Here is a 21,634-nt window from a genome sequence, read left to right on the forward strand (position 1 = left end):
CTCTTAACTGTAAATAAAAGGTTATTAAAAGAACCTAATTCTAGGTTTTTAAAAGAACCCAATGCCCAGCTACATTTTATAACCACAAGTAGCTATCAGTGTTTCTTCAGTGGACTATAGCTGGCACTGTGGACAACTCTTAGCTGTGTAAGAACATTCCAGATACTGCAGAACATTTTGTATTCCTGGTCCATTCATTAAAAGCCATCAGTTTCTAAGGTTATTGTGACAATCAAAAACATACTTATACATTTAAACCCCCTTGATGAGAACAGAGCCACTGAACTAGATGATCAAAGATTAATATCTATTAACTTCTGGACTTCCACAGAAAGTAACTGCTTCATTACCTTCAGTAACTATGACTGAAGAACATTTTTTAAAAACATTGTAATTAAATGCTATTTTGGAAAGATAAGCTGATTTCTTAAAATTTATGGTGATCTGAAAGGAGTAGATGCACAAAGTGCAATACTTATTTATCCCCAAATGCACATATACATGTACAGGAAAATGACTGATTATGTTCTACCGGCACATCTTACCCCATTTATCTTTAGTATAAAAATATGTTCATATACTACAATAAGATAAAAAGCATGTAGATCCTTTTGATAAATTCCCTCATACTGATGTTCCTGGAAACTGCTGCTGTCTCTGTTCCAAAACTTGCTGATTTAATAGCTGCTGCTGCTTTTGTAAAAATTGCACCACTTCTGGACTTCTTAATAATGACTTGAAAAGAAAAAAGAAAAACCATATTAATATCAATTATCTTGGATTTTAAATAGAAAATATTGTATTCATGCTATGAAATTACTCTAATGTATCCCCACACAAGATACAATATGCTTGCAAAACAACATTCATATTTGCATGTGTTGTACATCAATTAAACTTCAAACTCAAAGTAATAAAACTTGATATCACAAATCAAAACACTGAAACCTAAAAATAATGGGAAAGCTTGATCTTAATGATGACTTGGCACATGAAGGAAATACTTTATCTGTTATACCAACATATATACTCTCCATGAAACATAGAAGAACAAAGAGCAAGTTTAACATGGGCCCAGGTCTATAGCAAGAAAAAAAGAAAATGAAAGGGGGCCACATATGAAAATGGTAGTTAAATGCCAGTTTGGCAATGTATTTATGACTAGTACTGGAACTTAAGTTTCTCCTACTAGCTGACTCACTCTTTGTTAAGAAATTTAAAATTGTGGGCCTCCCCGGTGGCGCAGCGGTTGAGTGCTGGGTTGCGAAGCTGCCCGCAGCCTCTGCGGCGCCGGTTCGATCCCCGGCTGCTCCCCGGCCACCGGAGGAGGGTCCCACATGGCGCGCAGACCTCTCCTGCCGCCCACTGCTCCCCTCAGCAGTGTGCTTCGGTCCTTCTGCCTGCTCTGCTCCCTGCTCTGGCTCTGGTGAATTCTCTCACCCTCCCGCGCTTCTGACTGTACCCAGTGCATGTGTAAACAAACAAACAAACAAATAAATAAATAAAAAATACATAAAAAAAAAGAAATTTAAAATTGTATGTCTGTGTGTATGTATACATAGTTATGTGAGTGTAGATGTAGGTACACATATATTAAAAGCAACATTAGCATATTACCAAATTTTCAGAGACAAATGCTGCTGATCTAAAATCATTTGCTTGTATTACCATTTTTAAATATAGTTATAGTCATACAATAAATATAACAGATTATGTTAATGTTTTACTATAACAAAGTTCTTACATTAGTAGATGAAAGGAAAAAAAACAACTTTGTCCCAATAAATTAAAAAAAATACAGTGGAAATACCATGATTAAATATTGATTTTAAAAATTTAACATTATAGCATAGCCTATTTGCTATTTATTAAGTAGTTTTGTTAAAAACTTATTTATAAAGACTGTCCAATTTTCTATTAAGTAAATGTACAATAGTCTATTTAGGTTATGAAATCCCAGAATTCAGTACAAGGAGATTCTGTTTTAAAATCATATCTCATTTAGACGTACAAGATATGTACAAGTAATGAAGACATAGGATTAAAAATGTGCCCGTCTAGTCTTAATAGAGCAGTATAAGATTCCAGTGTGTGCTGACAAAGGCACAATTAATTCTGATAACCAGTTTTAAAAATCTCAAGAGTTCCATTTATAACAAACAATTTTTGTTAACAGATTTGTCACTATTTTACAAATGATATTTACCAATCTTTTTTGATTTAATACTTGTTCTAAAAGAGTAGGTCTTGCTGGTCGATCTCCAAAAGATCCTGATCTTTGTTTAACAATAGAGAGTATGTTATCTGCACTTTCCTAGAATAAAAATACAAATAGATTTAACAATTAACATAATATGATGAACAGTTAACATAATCAGTCATAATATGAATAACAGGATTATTGGTTTTTTAATGATATAAAAAACAAATCTCTGCTTCTCTTTCACCATGTCTAGTCCCTATGGGCAAGATGCTGGCATTTAATTTTATATTAATCTCATTTCCTTCCCTTCAGAATTTTCAGTTTAAGATCTTTAGTTTCTTGAGAGGTTTCAATACAGTGGTGCACAGGTGGGGGTGAGAAACAGAGTTACATGTGAACTATTTCAATTATTATAAAAAAAAGTCTAATGGAAATTGCACATACTCCTCATATAAAGCTAACCAGGTCCAAAACAATGCCTGCCTTTGGATGGAACATATGAATTCAAAGGCAAGTGATATAAAGATAATGAGACACTCTGCTAACTTACTGTCTCATTTCACAACAAAATAGGGAGGCAGTAAAAGAAACACCTGATAGACAGAGCTTTCAAAATTTGTAAGTCACTAGGAGAAATATGACAAAACTTTTCTTTGAAAAGACTGTAAAGCACTACTATAAATAATCTACCACTGGTATAGTCTAAAATGACAGCATATCATAAACATAACTTTACCCAAACAAAATGAGCAGTATTCCCAGTTACCAGGTAGAATCTTAAATATTTAAACTTAAGATTGGCTTAACAAAATATTGCAGCTAAATGAAACATCCTAACTGATAAAACCATGAGGCAATATTTAGCATATCCAAAAATTCTAACTAAACAAATACAAAATTATAAGTGTTTCCCATGAAGCCATGCCTCACATGAATTTACTTGTATTTCTTTGCCCTTCATTTAGGTTATCAAATAATCTTGGTCTCTTCTCTACTAACCTCTGAGTTGTGTATTAGAATATCCTCTGCCTTTCTCTTTCATTACACGAAGCTTATCAATCTGATGGTTAAAATTCAATTTCTAAACATTTTAGACCTCAAAAGGTAATAAACTGTAAAAGAGGATTCTAATGCTCAGAAAAAACAAAAACAATCTCTTCCTCCTTCTCTCCACAAGGCTAACTTTATTTATAAGACCATATGTGTACAGTACTGGAAAAAACCCTGAGTCATCTAATGCAAACTTCTACAAATGTTAGATTTCCCTTTTCAAAAATTTCCAACATTTTTTGTCCTAGAGTTTATTTACCAGCTTTTGACACATCCTGTTTGCTATTTGAATAGCTTGAACATTTAGGTAGCTTACTTAGGTTGAGATGAATTACATACATCCCTGTGATTTTCACCTTAGACTACCAGTTAGTTGAGAACTATACAAAATAAATCTATAGCTTCTTCCAAATAATAGCCTTTAAGATAGTTAATGAGAAGGATCACAATCCCATAGGTCAATTTTTTATTTCTAGTTCCATTATGTGTCTCCATATAGCACAATTTTTAGATAAATGGACTAAATACTACATACATTTGTTCCTATTTAACTTTGATCTGTGTAAGAACTGATTTTTAAATTAACTTAATTTCTAATCTTCTCATGCCAAGGCAGATGACCCCTGTGACCACTATTAATCCAACTATCATGATCTAAATATCTCTAAAACAGCTAAACACTCAGTGGGATGAAAGTGAAAGGTCTCTCACTCAGACGCTAATCTGTGGATTAAGTGTGACAGGTTGGTGACTACAGCTCAGGAACATTAAGTATATAAACAGAACATTTAAAATGTCAGTAATGAGGCAGCTGTTAAGTACAGCCTAAAACCAAGAAATTTAAATACTTTTAAATACAATCCAGGACAGCTTTTGGTTTTCAAATTTATTTTCTGGATCACTTTTACCAATACACATTTTTTTTCTCTGCACTGAGGAACTACTTCTTTTATTAAAAGGAGAAAAACACATATGATATAATATCTGCTAATTTGTAACAACCTCAAAGTATACTACTACTAACAGCAATAATGGTGGCCAAGGTTTGTTGACTTTTACTACCTGTTGGGCACTGTGATCATTCAGTATGGAATATCTCACATATTTACAGCAATTAAAATTAGATACTGGGCCTCCCCTGGTGGCGCTGCGGTTGAGCGCTGGGCTGCGTAGCTGCCTGCAGCCTCTGCAGCGCCTGTTCGATACCCGGCTGCCAGCGAGGGTCCCACATGGCGCGCAGACCTCTCCTGCTGTGCCCGCTGCTCCCCTCAGCAGTGTATTTCATCGGTCTGCCTGTTCTGTTCCCCGCTCTGGCTCTGGTGAATTCTCTCATCCTCCCATGCTTCTGACTGTACCCAGTGCTTGTGTAAATAAATAATAAATAAATAAAACTTTAAAAAAAAATTAGATACTATTGTAATATCTGTTTTATAGAAGAAGAAGTTGAATCTTAGGGAATTTAATAACTTGTTCAAGGCCACAATCAGCATATGATGGATGGAGGATTTGCAACCAGAAGCCCAAAACCACAGTACTGGCTTTAACCTTCCACACAGTTAATATCAAATCTACAATCTTCTGATTTGCACCCCACTGTTATTCAATTATTTTCCTAAGGGTAATAAGAAAAGGCATACTGACAATTAGAGTGCTAAGAGGGTTGGTTCTATGACTAGGATTAACAGTACACTAGGAGTATTAAGCACAGAGGAACTAAGAACACGGTACTAATAACAGGATATTAAAAAACAGGATACTGAGAATAGGGTAGTGGTAAGAGGAAGAGATTACCTTCTCCAAAGTACCAATTGTGTATCTAGGTTCCTAAGTGTCCCTTGCCTCATCCTTTAGTGATGAATCAGGTCACTCATTTATCTGTTCATATCCCAGATCTCCGAACTGAGAGCTCTGCTGACTTGTCACCTCATTTTCGATGAGATGCATTCATTTATCACAAGGACGCAACAGAACTTGTTAAGGCTTTGCACACATCTGTAGAAACGTAATTTCGGGCAGGCACTCACTCACTCTGTCACAGGTCCAGCCATAACAACCTGGCCTAGTTGGAAGCAGGTGGGCAGACCCGGAAGTGAGGTCTGCTGTAAGTACGGGTCTGCTTCTTCCACCTCCCACTCCCCAAGACCCAGGTTAAGGTCCCATACCTCCAGTTTGACGTTTCCAGTGCTGCCAGCAGGGGCGGCCCCGCCGCAATTCTGAGCCTGGTCGCTTTTCTTCTTTTTGTACTTGTCCTTGTACATCTTGTTGCGATGCTTCTTGCACATCCACGGCTTGCGCTGCTTGGCCACCTGGCTCGTGGTCTCGCTGCAGCCCTCGTAGGTGCAGGTCTTGCTCATGCAGCCCCCGCCACTGCCCCGTCTCCGCGTCCCCCCGCTGCCGCTCTCGCCCCCGGAGTGAGTCTCCTCGTCCTCCAGGTCTTCCAAACTAGCCGCGCTCTCGCCTCCCCCGGGAGGGTCGGAAGTGTCCAACAGGTCTGCTTCATCGTCCCCCGCCTCCTCTTCGCCATCGCCCGCCACTTCACACAGGTACGTAACAGGCTTGCCCGGCCCGGTGCCGCCCCCGAGGGCTGGAGCCTGCCTCAGGACGCCCTCCGCGGCAGCCTCGTCCGGGCCCCCGCAGGGGCGCATCACCAGGAGGGTGAACTGCGACGTCGGGGCCGGGATCGCGGCCGGCGCCAGGGCCGCGCCCGCAGCAGGGGCGGGGGCCCCAGGGCGGAGCGCGCCGCTGGCGGCGCCCGGCCCCGCGCCCTCGGCGGCGGCGACACCCTGCACCTCCGTGCTGCCCTGACCTGGCGGGGGTCCGCGACCCCAGACCTTCCGCACCGGTCTGGCCCAACGGCACTTGGCAAACAAGGACCCAGGACGCGCGAGAGGAAAAGGAGGCGTCGCCGCGAAAGGCCTCTGACTGCGCCTGCGCGGCTCTTGGCGCGCGCGTGAGCGTCGCGGTGCCGGCGCCTCTCCGGAAGCCCGCCCGACGCACTGCGCAGGCGCGGCGGGGGGGCGGTGCTGTCGCGTGTTCCGCAGGTTGCGAGTCCGCGCTTATTTGCTGCGGTATAATGAGTCTCAAACGTTTCAAAGCACTTTTTGCTGGAATTACACTATGTAAGTTAAGATTGTTCCTGAGCAATCTTAGGACTTTTCGCCTTAGGACGTTAATGTTAATGATGTTTTGCCCCAAACAACCTGTAATGGGAGACGTGCAGTTGAGATGCAGTGATGTCACAACCTGGCTCTACAAGTTGGTGAAGGCAGAGGAGGCCTGGTTATAGCGGTCGGTGAGGGTAGAGTCGTCCCGCTGATAATAGTAGATAGAAGAAGTGGGCCTGACTTGGGGTCAAGTTGTTATTTGTGTGCCAGCTAATTGATTTATTTTTGATAATTTTTTTTCCTCTTGGAAACTTACTTGGATTTTAAATACATGACGTCAGAGGTAGGTCTGAAATCACATTTTCATCAAATACACTTAAATGTGAGAAATGTGAGAAAAAATTGGCTTATTTGGGAAAAAATTATTTCTACCTATTGGAAAACTGCTGTTCGCTAAATTTTGATTTGGCCAAATCTCAGGGGGAATAGGTCCTGCCATGTCTTAACAAAACTGTCAAGCAGATATTCTCTTTCCGTTTTTTTATTCCTTTTCTCCTAGTCAGGTTTCTCATTCCATCTATTGGAAAGGAAAGCTTTGCGTACCTATGATAAGTATGTTCAATGAAGATGTTTGGCGTTGGCATGTAGGTAAGCCACCAGCTACATTTTGAACTGGAGGCGTGGAGAGAATATATGGAATTAGACAGACTTATGTAACACTGTCCTGTATGATCAGAGCTAGCTGAAGACAGCCTGTCTGAAGCTCAGTTTTCTCATTGGTAAGATGGGCAGGCAGTGGTGTGCTAGGCTGGTTGACAGAGCCCGTTGTTAAAATTTCAGGAATGGAATGAATTGGAAGTAAAATATTACCATTATTAAAAATTAAGTCACATAAACTTACAATTAACTTATGTTTAAATTATATTTAGCCATTATACATGGCTCAAAACTCATCACTTTTTAACTGTTAGCTAGGCTTTTATATTTATGGCAATTGTAGCTGTATGCGGTAATACTAGATAGTTGTGTGATGCTGGCCATCTTTCCTAATTCTGCATTCAGTGATATTGGTAGCTTGAAACCAGCGATGGTACATGTGTTTATACTTTTGAAATTGTCAATTTCAATGCTAGCTGGGCTTGACTTATTGTTGGTTGTCTCCAGACTTAAGAAAGTGATAGCAAAAATGTTAATGAGGATTGAACTAAATTTTTTTTTTCATATTTATGTTTGTCACATTGGCAATAGTTCCTCTACCCCCCAAACTTGAGGAAATATTCTTTCAATATTGGAAAGTGACCATGGTTTCAGCATAGTTGCTTACAACATTGAAAAGAACAAGTGAACTAGCATATATCTTCAATGTTTCATTTGTGTTTTGACTATTTCATGTAAGCAAAAATACTAGCTAACAGTCATGCCAGAATAATATGTGAATAATATGTGAGTAGTATGAACAACTTTTCTGCACAGTTGCATAGAAATAAAACATATATTTGTAGTTTGAATATGTGACAATATTTTTGGTGAAATAATTAAAAAACTGATAGTGGATTTTGCAAGAAATGTCAGGTCAATAAGTATTGGTGTTTGGAATTTTTAATGATTTTTTTTTTAAAGATTTATTTATTTATTTATTTATTTATTTATACAAGCACTGGGTACAGTCAGAAGCGCGGGAGGGTGAGAGAATTCACCCGAGCCAGAGTGGGGAAGAAAACAGGCAGACTGACGAAATACACTGCTGAGAGGAGCAGCGGGTGTGACAGGAGAGGTCTGTCGCACCATGTGGGACCCTCACCAGCAGCCGGGGATCGAACCTGCGCTGCAGAGGCTGCGGGCAGCTTCACAGCCCAGCGCCCAACTGCTGCGCCACCAGAGGAGGCCCTATTTTATCATTTTTTATAAATTATGTGTTAAACATTCTTTATATTAGTTAGCCGGCAGTGTTATTTAAATCCTACTATAAATGCTTGTTAATGTCTTCAATAATGTTTGCATGTAAACATTTTTTAAAGCTTTGTCAAGATATATTTATATACCATAAAATCCATTCATTTTAAGCGTACAACATGTTGATTTTTACTAAGTTTAAAGAGTTGTGCAACCATTACCACAATCCAGTTTTAGAACATTTCCATCACCCTATAAAAAATACTTCCTGCCATTCTCAATCAATTCCTGCTCCTCTTCCTATCCCTAGAAAGCCAATAATATACCTTCTGTCACTGCAAATTTGCCCTTTCTGAATATTTCATATAAATGTAATACTATAATAAATGGTCTTTTGCATCTGGCTTCTTTGATTTAGGTGTATTGTTTTTGAGATTCATCCATTTTGTTGATTATATCAGTAACTTGTACCTTTATATTGCTGAATAGTATTTCAATGTATGTTGATTGCTTCACCAATTGATGGGTTGTTATTTGCAAGAATGTTCCATAATGACAGGTGTTATTATCTAGTACTCATCCTATAGAAGCTAAAAATATTTTCTTTTTTCTTTTTTTTTTTTTTGTGGGACCCTCGCTGGCGGCCGGGAAACTAACTGGCACTGCAGAGGCTGCAGGCAGCCTTGAAGCCCAGCGCTCAACCACTGTGCCACCAAGGGAGGCCCCCTAAAAATATTTTCTAATAAATCTATTAACAAATGAATGAGTCAGGGTAATGACCCTGAATGGATGTTAAGACTTTCGGATTCTAGGCCAGACTCCATCTCTAAGTGTCATTATGATTGACCAAGCAGAGGTACAGGACTCACTCTGCCTTAATTTCTGAATGATAAAATTGGTTTAAATGATCTCTAAGCTCTTTTCTAAATTTAGAATATAATATACTATAATATATTATAGTAGGTAGGGCATTACTGTGCTAAGGCCTACATTTTGAAATTTTGATTTGGCTGGAATGGGGCCAGACAAAATTTTTTTTTTAATCTTTTAAAAGCTCTCTAGACAATTCCCATATATAACCAGGGTTGAGGATCATTCAATTATTGGTTATAGTTAAAATGTAATCTAGTAGGTATATATATATATACAAAGGAATTCATAAACATGGTATCGTTTTTCATCAACTTGTAAGATTTTGTAAACATGGTTTATTTCAAATGTAATAGAAACTCAGATTATAGTGAAAACACTATGTTAGCATTATTACTATTATCATTATTTCAAGTAGATTCCATTCATTTAAGTCTTCTTTGGAACTTTACTACCAAAGACAAGGCATTGTGTAAATTTTGGGTGGGCTTTCTTATCTCCTTTTACTTTGTAACTATTCCCTCTATTTTCCTATAGTTGTACACATTCTTATTATTATCAGAAGAGTCCTTTAAGTGGAAACAGTGAGATGAAGAAGTGTTTGTTTCCTTTATATGGTGTACAGACTTTTTGGTTGCAAGGAAGAGAGGCCCATTCAGGGGGACTCAAATTGTGGGTGGTGGGATGGGATGTTGTATTGATCCCTGGTGATGGAAGAAGGGCCAGAAAGGCATCAGAACCAAGGCAGTGCTGGGGACTGGCTGCTCTCCCCACCTTTCTCTTAAGTCATTTGCTACTTTTTGGACAATTATATTCTTTCTACTAGATTTCCACAGATATTTCATGACTTTGGCCTGTATGTGGCTTTCTGGTTGGTCTGTTTGGTCTCTAGATGAACTCACTTTCCTTTCTCTTTTTTATGCTGTGGGAGAATGATACATACCAGAGCTCTCATGATGGCTATTGCGTCTGGCTAATCATTAAGTCACCAGAGGGCAAGAAGAGAGCAGGAGGTAGGACATTTGTTCCCCTTTCCCTCCTTCCTCAACTGCTCATCTCTGGCATTCTCTATATCCTTATATATGTCTATGCCTGTAGCTCCCACTAAGAGGCCCTCTTCCACATTTCCATGTCTCACTGGGCTTCAGTAACACAGTTTCTATATCCTGTCTCATAAGGCCCAGAGTAGTAATGGCTTCTTTTTACTTCTCTGGGTGACCTTAGGGTCCTTTCTTTGTTCTTTTAACCCTGCCTACACTTCTGTAAATCAGCCTATTAAAGTCCCTTCCTTTGAAGCAGCTGTGTCTTCTGTTTCCTGCTAGGACTCTGGTTGATATAGTGAATGTCCCTGGGCTCATGTTCTGCCACTCTTTAGCATCTTTTTTTGTTCTCGATTCCCACTGCTTGTTGGTTGCATTTCTCCAGGGTTTCCCTTTCAGATTCCTGAGATTTGTTTCACCTTGCTTCTTTTTATTGCTGGGCTGATGAGAGATCACTGTGAATGTCAAGAGATGGTCTACATTTGTGTGAGGTGCCTATTCCTCATCCAGCAGTGGGTGAGGTGAAATCCTGTCTTATAGAAGATGGTTGCTGTTGAGTTGTGGTCTTCAAAGTTTCCCTTTAAAAGGGGATATAGATCTGCAGATGAATAATTGACATGTAGTACTGCTTTAACTTTCCTTTCTCATTGTTAATATAATTGACCCTGACATAAGCTTTTGCCATTGCCAAAGACAATGAGGTATACTTAATTTTTATGTGATTTGTAATTCAAGTAAAGTTGCTTTAAACCTGGAACCAGAGGTCCACACCTTTTTTTTCTTTTTATTTACATCTCAATAGACTCTTTCCTTTTTCTCTAGCTTATTTTTTCTTCCTTTCTTGCTTTCAGATAACAGTATTATGCTTCCCTGAGAAGCAGATAAAGACAATAAAAGTGAACGTAGAGCTCATTTTTGAGCCTGTATTTGTATTTCTTGAATTTATCATTCCACAGAAAATGCATGACTGTAATAAAAAAAAAAAAACAGATGTGTTCAGGTTTCTAGATATATTGTTTTGATTTTATTTGAAGGATCCAGGAGATGGCCTCTTTGATAGAGGATTCCAAAGAGTTGTTGGACACATTTTAAGATTTATTTATTTATGTGTACAAGAACTGGGATGTAGGCCACAGGTGTTGGGGGTGGTGAGAGGATTCACCAGAGACAGAGTGGGGAGCAGAACAGGCAGATCTACTGAAATACACTGCTGAGGGGAGCAGCAGGCACCATGTGGGTCAGCTCTCTGGTCTGGGAAAGAACTCAGGCTGCAGTGGCTGGCCATAGCTTGATAGGTGAGACTTTAACCCCTGCACCACCAGAGAAGCCCTGTTGGACACATTTATATTTATTGTATCAGTGTTAAGAGCAGAGTACTTTTAGGGGACAAAATATTCCTAGATGTCTGACTTTCCTGATATTTTGATTTTAATCAGAGGATGAATGCCTATGTTTTTAATCTTTTATAGCCCAAATCATTCTTCAAATGTCACAAATGAATACGTGTGTTAATGGAATACAGGACAACAGGAAAATATCCACAAGAGTGATATTGACTTACTGTAGGGTAAAGAAAATATCAGGCTTTTCTGCCCTTCCGCCATCAGGATAGATGATGGATCCTTGTCCTGAATGCATGCCTGATGGCAGGCACCTGGAATAGGGTGTGGGCATAGGTAGATGGGATTCAGCTGAGCTAAGACTGTGCTTTTAAGGGCGGCGTCACAGGGACGCCAGCAGCAGCAGGAGCAGCAGTAGAAGCCGAAGCAGAAGCCGAAAGAGAAGCCGAGAAGCAGCAGAACGAACGCCAGAGAGTCCAGATAGAGTGAAGACTTGCTGGGGGCTGGGAAGCTGCAGGCCTTAACAAAAACAAACTGTTAAAGGAGAATAACAATCCTGCCTTTAGCCCTTTCCAAGGAAGCTAGATTTCCACGCTGGAGACTGGAATTCCCTGCCCTGCTCCCTTGCAGAGGATTTAGTGTTTCTCCTATAGGACTACTACTTACCTCAAGATCTAGTCTCAGGTAACCCTGCCAGGTTCTATTAGAAACACCCAACTGATGACCAAAGGGAGCAATTGTCTCCTGGAGGCCTGCAGCCTCCCAGCCCCCCAACCAGCACCCCTGCCTGCCATATGCCTGATGAACCCCAATAAAAGACCTGCAAAAACCCACTAAGGACTCTGACTCCTCCTTTACCCTGTCTGCATGGGATCAGAAAACCTGCACTGTGGCCAGTCCGGCCCCTACACTTACGAATTGTTAAAGGTAAGTTTACCTTTCTGGAGTTTTTAATTTTTTTTTATTTTACTATCAGTAAGGGCATCCAACAATTTGTGTCTTACACAGACGTGGCCTTGTCATTTCCTCTTAGAAGTTACTAGGTACCAATTGGAATAATTTTCCTACTCTACTGTAGGGTAAGGAAAAATGTCAGGCTTTTCTGCCCTCCTGCCATCAGGATAGATGATGGATCCTTGCGGTCCTGAATGCATGCCTGATGGCGGGCACCTGGAGTAGGGTGTGGGCATAGGTAGATGGGATTCACCTGGGCTGAGACTGGGCTTTTAAGGGCGGTGTCACGGGGACGCCAGCAGAAGCTGAGAAGAGCAGGAGAAGCCGAAAGAGAAGCCGAGAATGAACAGAAGCCGAGAGAGAAGCAGAGAACGCTGGAGAGCCCAGATAGTGAAGATTTGCTGGGGGCTGGGAGGACTGCCAGCCTCCCGCCCTACCCAGCAGTCCTGCCTGCCATGTACCCGCTAAATCCCCATAAAAAGACCTGCAAAAAAACCACTGAGGACCCTGACTCCTCCTTTACCTGGTCTGCTGGATATTTGAAAACCTGCACCGTGTCCAGTCCTGCCCCTTACATCTACCTATTTAATTTTTGAGCTGGCTCATTCTAGCTGTGCACTCAAACTAATTTTGGTAATTCATAACTGCCCCACTGAGGCCACTTCAAAGAAAGAGCCTTCTTAGTTAATTCCTCACACATAGAGAGCCTCTTAAAAATGTTCTCCCTCTAAGTGTTATACATAAAACATGCAGGGGTATTGGTAGGTGGTGTGTTACCTGACATTAGGGTTTTTTGAGTTTTCTCCCTGAATTGGCAAGAACAAAAGCTTTGCTCAGAATTTAAATGACCAACATATGGGAGCAGCTCAGCTATCTTTGAAGAAAAGACAATTGCTCCCTTTGGTTCAGTTGGGTGTTTCTAATAGAACCTGGCAGGGTTACCTGAGACTAGATCTTGAGGTAAGTAGTAGTCCTATAGGAGAAACACTAAATCCTCTGCAAGGGAGCAGGGCAGGGAATTCCAGTCTCCAGCGTGGAAATCTAGCTTCCTTGGAAAGGGCTAAAGGCAGGATTGTTATTCTCCTTTAACAGTTTGTTTTTGTTAAGGGCCAAAGGAATAGTATTCCTAAATTAGTAAGAGACTAGTTCCTATTAATTTTAAATCAGGTGATATGCATGCACAATAAATGGCAGGGTAAGCAGGTTTTTTTGAACAGTGTACATATAATTAATACTACTAAATTGTACATTTTAAAGCACAATTTAAGGTGCAGTTTTATGTTTAGTACAATCAAAATAACATTATTTTAAATGTAAAACAAAGTAGATATTAAAATAAATTAATTTATAATCAAATAATGTGTGTAACATGTTAATTTTCAGGCATAATTAGACCAGAAGATACGATATAGTCAGATGTCTTCATCCATTAAAATGAGTAAGAAAGAAGTCTTTCCTTACAAGGGGTATGGGACCAGGAAAGAGCAGTGGCATAGGTGGACACCAGAACAGAAATAGTTTAGAGAATAAGCTAAAACATAACAGTCTCATTTTTATCTGCTAAAAAAGGGGAAACGTTTAATTGAAGTAGGAAAACACATTGTAAGGTCAGGAGGGCCACAGTGCAGGTTTTCTGATCCAGCAGACCGGGTAAAGGAAGAGTCAGAGTCCTCAGTGGCTTTTGCAGGTTTTTATTTAGATTTACCAGGCACATGGCAGGCAGGGGTGCTGGGCGGCCAGGAGGCTGGCAGGCCTCCCAGCCCCCAGCAAGTCTTCACTCTTTCTGGGCTCTCCAGCGTTCTCTCGGCTTCTGCTGGCGTCCCCGTGATGCCGCCCTTATAAAATCAGACTCTCAACCCAGGTGTACCCACTCCAGGTGCCCACCATCAGGCATGCATTCAGGACCACAGGGTTCCCTCATCTATCCTAATGGCGGGAGGGCAGAAAAGACTGATACTTTTACCTTACCCTACACACATGAAGACAAATTATGGGCTGTTAAAGGAAGACAAGGACAAAAAGTTGGGTATATATGAAAGTGAGGGGTGGGCATTGTGGCCTTGAGCATTGTTAAGAGTGTCTCGAGACAATATTTCTTCTTTCTAAAATTCCCATAATTTAATGAGTTACATGTAACCTCTAGAACTTAAAAACAGGTGAAAGAACATCCTGTAATAAGTGACAATAAAAGGAACATATTGGAATGAGAGTAAATTGGGGGAAAAAACCCCACAAAATAAACACATAGTTTCAAAATGTAATTTTCATAACATATCATAGTGCTTAAAAGTTAAAAAAATGAAATGTTTGAAAACTTTCTCATTGAAATTTAATTGGATGTCTGTGTTTCCTAGCTTTATATTTTAATATTTTGCACTATCTATTAAAGTTACTTTAAAATATCCTATCACATGTTTGCAATAGGTTTTCATGACTCTTGCAGTAAGCACATTGGCTAAAATCATTCTCATATACGTGGTAGGAAATACTGCCCTAACTTAGTTTCTTTTCAAACAGTTGGGTGTGAAGTCTTAGCTGGATCCCCCAAACCTCTTTAATCAATCTCATTAAATCATCCTTTGTCCTCAAAGCCCTTTTGAAACATAATTTTTCTTGACCATTTTGGATAATATATTCCACATATATTTAAAACCACCTGATTTGGTGTTTTAAAATGTTAGCTGATCTTGAAGTCTAATTATCAAATATAAATACGAGAGTAATTTACTTCTGAATTAGTATCTTTTAATCTATCCTTTTATATAGATTATGCTGCAAAGCTGAAAACTATACAAATTCTCAGTGAGCAAGTTTAGTTTCAAATATTTCAAATAGTTGAGTAATCTGTGTTTCCTTTCACTATAATAGGTTGGTCCCCACTGTTTAAAATTTAAGAATGACCTCATTTACTCTATAAATGTATCTTTCAAGAGATCTCTGTCTGCCCTTCCTCACCTACATGATAGCATTAGTAGAAGGAGAAGGATTGACTTCTCTCTCCTGGTAGGCAAATATAAAGAAAAGCACCACATATGATGTATTCTTGCCAAAAATGTTCAACATGAATCTAATTAAGCCTGTTTAACTAGTTTCTTGTTTGTATGGAAAAAAGAGAGAAGTAATCACACCACATGAAGATAATCAGAATGTAGAAATTCTAAAAAACAACTGACCTAATAGAAAAAAGTCAGTACTATAAACAATTTTTTTAAAGATATGGTTAGGAAATTTTTCAGATTCAGAGAGACTGAAGATCTGTGTAACAAATGCAGCATGTGAACTTGATTGGATTCTCATTAAAAACAATAATAAATATAAAAGGTATTTTAGGAATAATTGAAGCCATTTGAAAATAGACTGGAGGGCTTCCCTGGTTGCACAGGGGTTAAAGACAAAGCGCTATCAAGCTATCACCAGCCACTGCAACATAGGCCGGGGGAGCTAACCCCCATGGCACAGCAGATCTCTCCTGTCGAAACTGCTGCTCCCCTCAACAGTGTATTTCAGAAGATCTTTCTGTTCTGCTCCCCACTCTGTCTCTAGTGAATCCTCTTATCCCCCACATATCTGGCCTACACCCAAGTTCTTGTATGCATAAATTAATAAATTTCAAAAAACAAAACCAAAAAAAAAAAAACACCAAAAAAAAATAGACTGGATATTAGACAACATTAGGTAATTATTTCACAATTTTAGATGTGATAATGACATTGTTATGGGAGATAATAATGTCCTTATACTTAGGGCATTTTTAGTTGAGACTATGGGGTGAAGCGACATGATAACTACACTGTACTTTGAGATGCTTCAGTCAAAATGTACATGTAAGGAGCAATTATGGCAAAATACTTAATAATCCTTGAATCTAGTAGTGGGAATATGGCTGTTTATTATTCTGTTTCAGTATTTGTATATTTAAAGATATCATATTATATATTATAAATTAAAATAATTACAAGTTGAATAAAGAGAAGGGCTTTTTCAAATGTGACTTAAAAGATACACCTCATTTTTTACAGTATTTCAAATTTGATATTTATTTTTCCTTTGGTTATACAAAAATCCATAAAGGTCCATAATATGAGCCAAATCTTTTTAAAAAATTCTTGGAGCACTCTTATTTGAATATAATTTTTAAACTCTTCATTGACGTTTGATTAATCATTGAAAGTATTACCTTTAGATATTCATTGATCTATGGCCTCTTTTTCTAAGGCTCTTGGTAACTAAGTATTGCTGATGAATAATAAAATCATTTTTAAAAACATTTGGTGCTTTTCACTTTGACTCTAAACTAACAACTGAGGTGCCATCTGTTAAATAAGTAATGATGTTGGAAATGAAATTTTTTCTTTTAAGTAATTTTGAGGGTTGCAAATATTGATAATATTTTGTATTCAAGGTCAGTAATTTTGAAAATATTTTCTCTATAACTTTTTCTGTCTTGCACAATTTACATATGCAAATAGTAAAGCTTTTCTATGATACCAGATGCTTTGATGTACTTGTAAGAAAGATTTGTAGGGCCTCCCCTGGTGCAGGCAGTTGAGTGACGCGCTGTGAAGCTGTCCACAGCCTCAGCAGCACGGGTTTGATCCCAGCTGACCGGCGAGAATCCCACATGGCGAAGCAGACCTCTCCTGTCTATCCCGCTGCTCCCCTCAGCAGTGTATTTCATCAGTCTGCCTGTTCTGTTCCCTGCTCTGTCTCTGGTGAATCCTCTCACCCTCCCGCGCATATAGCCTGTACCCCAGTTCTTATATAAAATAAATTAAAAAAAAAGAGAAAGCCACCACTGCTTTTCAATATAATACTGGAAGTCCTAGCCAGAGCAATAAGACAAGAGAAAGACATCCAAGGAATCCAAATAGGAAAAGAAGAAGTCAAACTATCACTATTTGCAGATGATATGATAATATACATAGAGAACCCCAAAAACTCCACAGAAAAACTAATTCAACTCATCAATCAGTTCAGAAAAGTGGCAGGATACAAAATCAACATGCAAAAGTCAGTAGCCTTCCTATACACAAACAATAAATCTGAAGAAGAAGAAATCAAAAAAACCATCCCTTTTTTTATTGAAACAAAAAAAATCAAATATTTGGGAATAAATCTAACAAAAGAGGTAAAGAACCTATAAAGAAAACTATAAAACACTGTTAAAAGAAATAGAAGAAGACACAAAGAAATGGAAAGACATCCCCTGCTCATGGATTGGAAGAATAAACATTATTAAAATGGCCATCCTTCCAAAAGCAATATACAGATTCAATGCTATTCCAATCAAAATTTCAATGTCATTCTTCAAAGAAATAGAACAATTATTGATGAAATTCATATGGAATCACAAAAAACCCCGAATAGCCAAAGCTCTCCTGAAAAAAAAAGAAGGGAATGGAGGCATCACACTCCCAGACTTCAAATACTACTACAAAGCCATAATCATCAAAACTGCATGGTATTGGAACAAGAACAGACATACAGACCAATGGAATCGAATAGAAAATCCAGAAATAAACCCACAGATTTATGGTCAACTAATCTTTGACAAAGGAGCAAAGACTATGCATTGGAGCAAAGAAAGTTTGTACAATAAATGGTGCTGGGAAAACTGGGTCGCTACATGCAAAAGAATGAAGCTTGACCACTAACTCACACCATACACAAAAATCAACTCAAAATGGATTAAAGAACTAGACATAAGACCTGAAACCATAAAATATATAGAAGGAAATATAGGCGAAACACTACGTGATTTGCACATCAAAGACATCTTTACAGACACATCACCCAAAGCAGTGATAGTGAAGGCAAAGATAAACAGCTGGGACTACATCAAATTAAAGAGCTTCTGCACAGCAAAAGAGACAATAACAAAAACAAAGAGAAACCCCACCAACTGGGAGAACATTTTTGCACCCAACACTAATGATAAAGGACTGATCACAAAAATCTGCAAAGAGCTGATGAGACTCAACAACAACAAAGAAAATAATCCAGTCAAAAAATGGGCAGAAGAGCTAAAAAGAAACTTCTCTGAAGAGGAAATGCAAATGGCCAACAGGCATATGAAAAAATGTTCAACATCACTTGTCATCAGGGAAATGCAAATCAAAACTACCATGAGATACCATCTTACACCAGTGAGAATGGCACATATTAAAAAAACTAGCAACAACAAATGTTGGCGAGGGTGTGGAGAAAAAGGAACTCTTCTGCACTGTTGGTGGGAGTGCAAACTGGTCCAACCACTGTGGAGAGCTGTGTGGAGATTTCTGGACCTACTAAACATAGAGCTTCCATATGATCCAGCAATTCCACTCCTAGGTATTTACCCAAAGGACACAGAAACATCAATTCCAAAGAACACCTGCACCCCTATGTTTATAGCAGCACTGTTTACAATAGCTAAGCTTTGGAAACAACCCAAATGCCCAAAAATGGATGACTGGATCAAGAAGATGTGGTACATATATACCATGGAATATTACTCAGCATTCAAAAAAGATAAACACATGCAATTTGCAGCAACATGGATGGTGCTGGAAGGGATCATGCTCAGCGAAATAAGCCAAAAAGAAAAAGAAAAATACCAGATGGTCTCACTCATAGCAGGAATCTAGAAAACTTAAATAAGGGACCAGGAAAATGAATAACTATAAGAAAGTGAAAATCAAAATCAACAAAAAACTATGAACCAGAGACACTTTTAGGGGGGCGGGGGCGGGAGGGGAGGGATTGGGGTCAGAATGGGGGGGCTGCAATTGTATAGGGAATATAAAAATAAAATTTATTATTTAAAAAAAAAAGAGAAAGATTTGTATACATAATGCAAATACAAAATACATAAGCATTTCCATGACCTGGTTTCTATAATTACAAAAGATGCTTTGACAGATTGGACACATTAGTAACTGTTCATTTGTACAAAAAGATATGAACCCAATTTCAAATATTTAACTGAATATTTACCCCCATTTTAAATGTATATCTGATACTTTGAAAAAAGAGCTAAATGAAGAAATTTGTGTATTTACTTTGATTCACTGTGATCCTAAATCTACAAATACAGACTGATAATGTTGTATTTTGATGACAAAATTACCCACTTCAGAGATACCCTTAGTGATCTCACTTTCTGAAATGGGAACAACTCTCGGTAAAGTTCTGAATGTGTATTCTTTTCTCAATTTCTATCATAGTTGTATTCCTGTGAATTCAGTATGCACTAACACTATGCAGTCTTCTGGTTATTTATAAATCAGTTTGAATCTCAACTCAGGTAACTATAAACTGTTTTTTTTTTTTGCCCACATCAAAGTTCAGTGGAACATTCAAAAATTGGACATGATGTCTACAGTTCCTTTTTTTTTTTTTTTTTTTTGTGCAGACCTATCTGCATGTTGCAAAGTGTCCAACATCCTGGTCTGCCTACTGAATGTTTTCTTGTAGTGCTCCCCTCACCTCCACTGAAAATATTCTTATATTTTCAAAATGATGCCAGTGATGCTATAACATATCTTTTGAGAACCACTGATTTAGAATTTAATTTAAAAAATTTAGAGAAAAATAAAATATTGTAGGAGCTATGATTGTGTGGGTTATTCTATCAATACCTGGATGATATAAGAAGAGCTTCATAGAAGACATGAAACTTAACTTGAGCCTTGAAATATCTACATTGACTAGGATAATAGGGCATGCCAGACAGAAGGAAAATTTGATAAAGTCTATAATGTTCAGGGGGCTACAAATAGTTTGGTACAACTGAAACCTGGGATGCAGAGGTAGGGTTCATCAAGAAACAATTCAGGGTTGTATATAGAAACCAGGTCATGGAAATGCTTATCTTCCATGCTAAGGAGTTTGGACTTTTTAACTTTCTATTAATAACTAAACATTCCCTATATGTAACATCATACCAGTAGACCTCATTGCATTTTCCTTTTTCATATCTAAAGGCCTCCGTGATCTCATTTTTAATATAATTTCCCTAAGATTTCAACCATACTCCTGAAGAAATACCATTCCTCTAACATAATTTGTGTTTTCCTTTATTTTATGTTTTGATAATTAATACTGACATGGTTTTCAAACCACACCAGTTTTTCTGTGATATTTTGAGCAATTATTTTCTCTAGAGAAAGTATTTTACAACTATCAATCTTTATATTTGTCTTTGGATCAGCAATAATTTTACTTTATCTAGTGTAATCTAAGCTGATATATACTTTTCAATAAGGATGACCATTATTTTTATTGTTTTATCAATAAAATCTACCATCCTTTTATGGTTGGATCCTTTTATGTTGGATTTCAATCTGAAATCTAAAGCCTTCGTTTGAACTCATGATATTAACAAAGTCAGGGCTCACTTGAGTTTGCATAGTTGAAGTGACTCAAGATGGTAGACAAACCCCTTGAATTTAAGATTAATCCCTCTGAAGTTTCCTTCTTGTTCTGAATGTACAATAAGGAATAAGATCTGGTACAACCTACTTGAGCTTGACATTAACAGTTTAAAACTGGAATCTCATATGTGGCCCATGTGGAATTTAACTGTCTTTGCCAACCTTTAAGTAAAACCATCATAGAAGTGGTAAAATACGCTGCTGCAACTCTGCCTCTTTCAAAGCAAGACTTTAATGAGGGCTGGAAAGTCTCCTGGTGATATAATCCCTGTAGCAGCTCCATCTGTGATCATAGATGGACTGTGTTGTTCAAGGTCATCTGCAGCTGTTATTTTCCTAACTAATTTGCTTGCTGAAGTCTGTGTAGCTAATGTTTTGCTAAGGCACGTAAGATCACCTGAAGTGGTCAGTGCCTGCAGCCTAGTCAATATGGAGAGGTAGCCACCAGGAGAAAATCTTTAGGTAGCGTAAGACTCAAATTGAAGCAGCTTAGAGCTAATCTTGTGAAAAGCACAGAGTACATTATTGGCCACAGAAAATTGCTAAGATTTAAAATCCCTGAGCTTGGTAAAGTTATCCCAAAGCTTAAATGATACCAATCCATTCTTTCCAGCTTCTAAAAACCTCCTTCTCCATATGTCCTAGTTGGTCTCCTTGCATACCACAACTTTAATAAATCCCATAAAGTGGGAGTCTTAAGACTTTAGTTAGTGGTTAAGGGTATGGAATCAAAATCTAAGTTCATTTTCCTATTGGAGAACTCCGG

At 38.4% G+C, this 21,634-nt stretch overlaps 1 protein-coding gene across 1 annotated transcript; it reads right to left on the minus strand.

Moving 5' to 3' along the window:
* Window positions 1-525: 525 nt before the first annotated feature.
* Window positions 526-6,236, minus strand: RFXAP (regulatory factor X associated protein). Its single transcript, XM_084235068.1, has 3 exons — window positions 5,416-6,236; window positions 2,207-2,314; window positions 526-735 (listed from the first exon to the last, which is right to left on the minus strand). The coding sequence occupies exons 1-3, from the start codon at window positions 5,896-5,898 to the stop codon at window positions 625-627; spliced, it is 702 nt and encodes a 233-aa protein (XP_084091194.1). The 5' UTR covers window positions 5,899-6,236; the 3' UTR covers window positions 526-624.
* Between the last annotated feature and the right edge of the window lie 15,398 nt (window positions 6,237-21,634).

The sequence above is a fragment of the Talpa europaea genome (assembly GCF_964194135.1).
Source record: "Talpa europaea genome assembly, chromosome: 6".
Taxonomy (NCBI): Eukaryota; Metazoa; Chordata; class Mammalia; order Eulipotyphla; family Talpidae; genus Talpa; species Talpa europaea.